Source organism: Lipophrys pholis (assembly GCF_963383615.2).
Source record: "Lipophrys pholis genome assembly, contig: SCAFFOLD_30, whole genome shotgun sequence".
In the NCBI taxonomy this organism is placed as follows: domain Eukaryota; kingdom Metazoa; phylum Chordata; class Actinopteri; order Blenniiformes; family Blenniidae; genus Lipophrys; species Lipophrys pholis.
This window is the reverse complement of record NW_028292110.1, coordinates 1,154-3,395: the sequence shown is the minus strand read 5'-3', so window position 1 is coordinate 3,395 and position 2,242 is coordinate 1,154. Positions and strand designations below refer to the sequence as shown.

The window sequence follows — 2,242 nt, the reverse complement described above, 5'->3', positions numbered from 1 at the left end:
TATGATCAAACAATTAAAGTGCAGAGCAGTGAGGTGATAGGCTCCACCCTGGCAGTGTCTTCCCACACATCCTTGTGACGTTTCAAGCTGCATATTCACTGTTTTGTATATTTATACTTCTGTGAAGTGTCCTTGAGTACTGTGAAAGGCGCTGCCAAATTAAATGTATTATTATATTGTTACTGTCCAATGCTTAACTTAAGTTCTTTCGCCGTTTGCTGTTTAGGCAGGAGGAGGCGGGAGCAGCAACACCACCACCTGACGGAGCTCCTGAGGGAGATGCAGGCCTCAGATGCGCGGGAGGCACACCTCAATAGGGAGTTTCAGCGCCAGCAAATGGAGCAGCGGGAGCGTACACGTCTGGAGGAGGTCCGGGCCCGCCAGGAGGAGAGGCAGGAGGAACGGCGCCAGGGGGTGGCTTTGCTTGCCCAGGCCCTGAGAGCCCAGCGTGGCACAGGGCCAAATCAATAGCCGGTTCAAATATGTAAATAATATGTTCAAATAAAGAGTTTTTTCACACCCCAATATGCGCATCTACTTTTTGGTCAACACTTGTGATGTGCTGGAGGTCTCCACTCTGACTGGGGTGTGAACTGAGCCGTATTTTGTGAGGAAAAAGTTTGGAATGAAAACTTGTTACAATTCAGATTATTTTTTCTGTCAGACACTTTCAGAAAAACTTGGATGGGGTTGTTAGCAGTGAGCTTTCTGATTTGTTTGGCTTGTAGATGGACAACAAGGGCGCAAAGATCAGTGTTGCAGATTTAATGCAGCCTGAAACAAGTAGAACAAGAAAAACAAAACTAACTCAGGTAACAGTAACAGGTTTTTAAAATAACACAACACCAAACAGGTTCTTCAAATATATACAGCTCTATTTACAAACACTTCATGCATTTAGGAATTGCAGGAGTCCCTCTCTCACATCCCTGCCTTCCTCATCTGCACCCTGTCCCAGTGCCACCACAGCTTCAGCTGCATCGCTTGCCTCCACAGTGTGGCTCCATCCGTTGTTGTACTCCTCTCCATGAGTCTCACAAAGATTGTGCAGAGCACAACACGCCAGCACCATGGATTTTGCGAGGCTGACATCACTGTCATTCCGCTTCAACAGGCAGCGCCACCTGCCTTTCAGCCTTCCAAAGGCGTTCTCCACCACCACCCGAGCTCTGGAGATCTTCCGGTTGTACACCTGCTGCCCTGCTGTCAGCCGCCCAGTGTCCGGGAAGGGTTTCATGAGCCAGCTCTGCAGTGGGTAGGCGGAGTCACCCAGGATGTAGAAGCCTGCATCCACCCCGCCGATGTTGCTGGTGCATGCAGGGAAAAGGCAGCCACGGTCAACCAATTCCCAGAAGGTGGACAGTCTGAGAACACGCGCGTCGTGCAGACTGCCAGGCATGCCAGTGAAAACACTCCAGAACAGACCCCTTCCATCCACAACTCCCTGAAGGATAATGGAGTGCCAGCCTTTCCGATTGAAGTAATCGCAGTGGCAGTCCTGTGGTGCCAAAATGGGAATATGCGACCCATCTATTGCCCCAACACACTGCGGAAGCCCCCACCTGTTCTGGAAGTAGGCTGCCATTTCCTGCAGCTTCTCCTGGTCTGGAAATTTGATTTGTTCTGGAACCAGGAACTGACCAGCAGCGTCACAAAAGTCCTGCACACAGCGACACACGGTGGTCTTGCTGACACCAAACAGGTGGCCAATGCTGCGATAGTCGGCATTCGTTGCAAGTTTCCACACAGCTATGGCAACTCTTTTGGTAAGAGGGACACACACACGGAAGCTTGTGTCACGCCTCTCCATCGCTGGACACACTCTCCCACACAGGTAGCGAAAGGTCTCTTCAGACATCCGGAAGTTCTGCACCCACTGTGTGCTTGTGAAGCCAGGCACTATCTTCTCCCACCAGTCGTTGCTTCGAGTGACAGCCCAACTTGTAGGCCTGTGGCGGTGTTGTTGCAGCGCTGCCAGGATGACCTGGGAGACATAACAGCACATTTATACACATTTAAACATCAATCTATTTCTATTTTATTATATTGTATTTTTAACTGTTTTTCTAGTTTCTGCTATGTGTGCTTCTTTCTTTTTTACTATCCTGTTGTACCACTGCAAATTTCTCCACATGTGAGATAAATAAAGGATATCTTATCTAATCTTAATTAAAAGCCAGTGACATAAGAAAATTGGAAACACTTTTAAATTACTAAAAAAGCCCAGTATGAGGCTTCCCGT

At 48.6% G+C, this 2,242-nt stretch overlaps 1 protein-coding gene across 1 annotated transcript; it reads right to left on the bottom strand.

Moving 5' to 3' along the window:
- Nucleotides 1-889: 889 nt before the first annotated feature.
- On the bottom strand, nt 890-1,810 carry LOC308128164 (uncharacterized protein; the record flags this gene model as incomplete). The annotated part of the gene is made up of 1 exon (XM_080493842.1): nt 890-1,810. The coding sequence occupies one exon, from the start codon at nt 1,808-1,810 to the stop codon at nt 890-892; it is 921 nt and encodes a 306-aa protein (XP_080349968.1).
- Nucleotides 1,811-2,242: the final 432 nt, after the last annotated feature.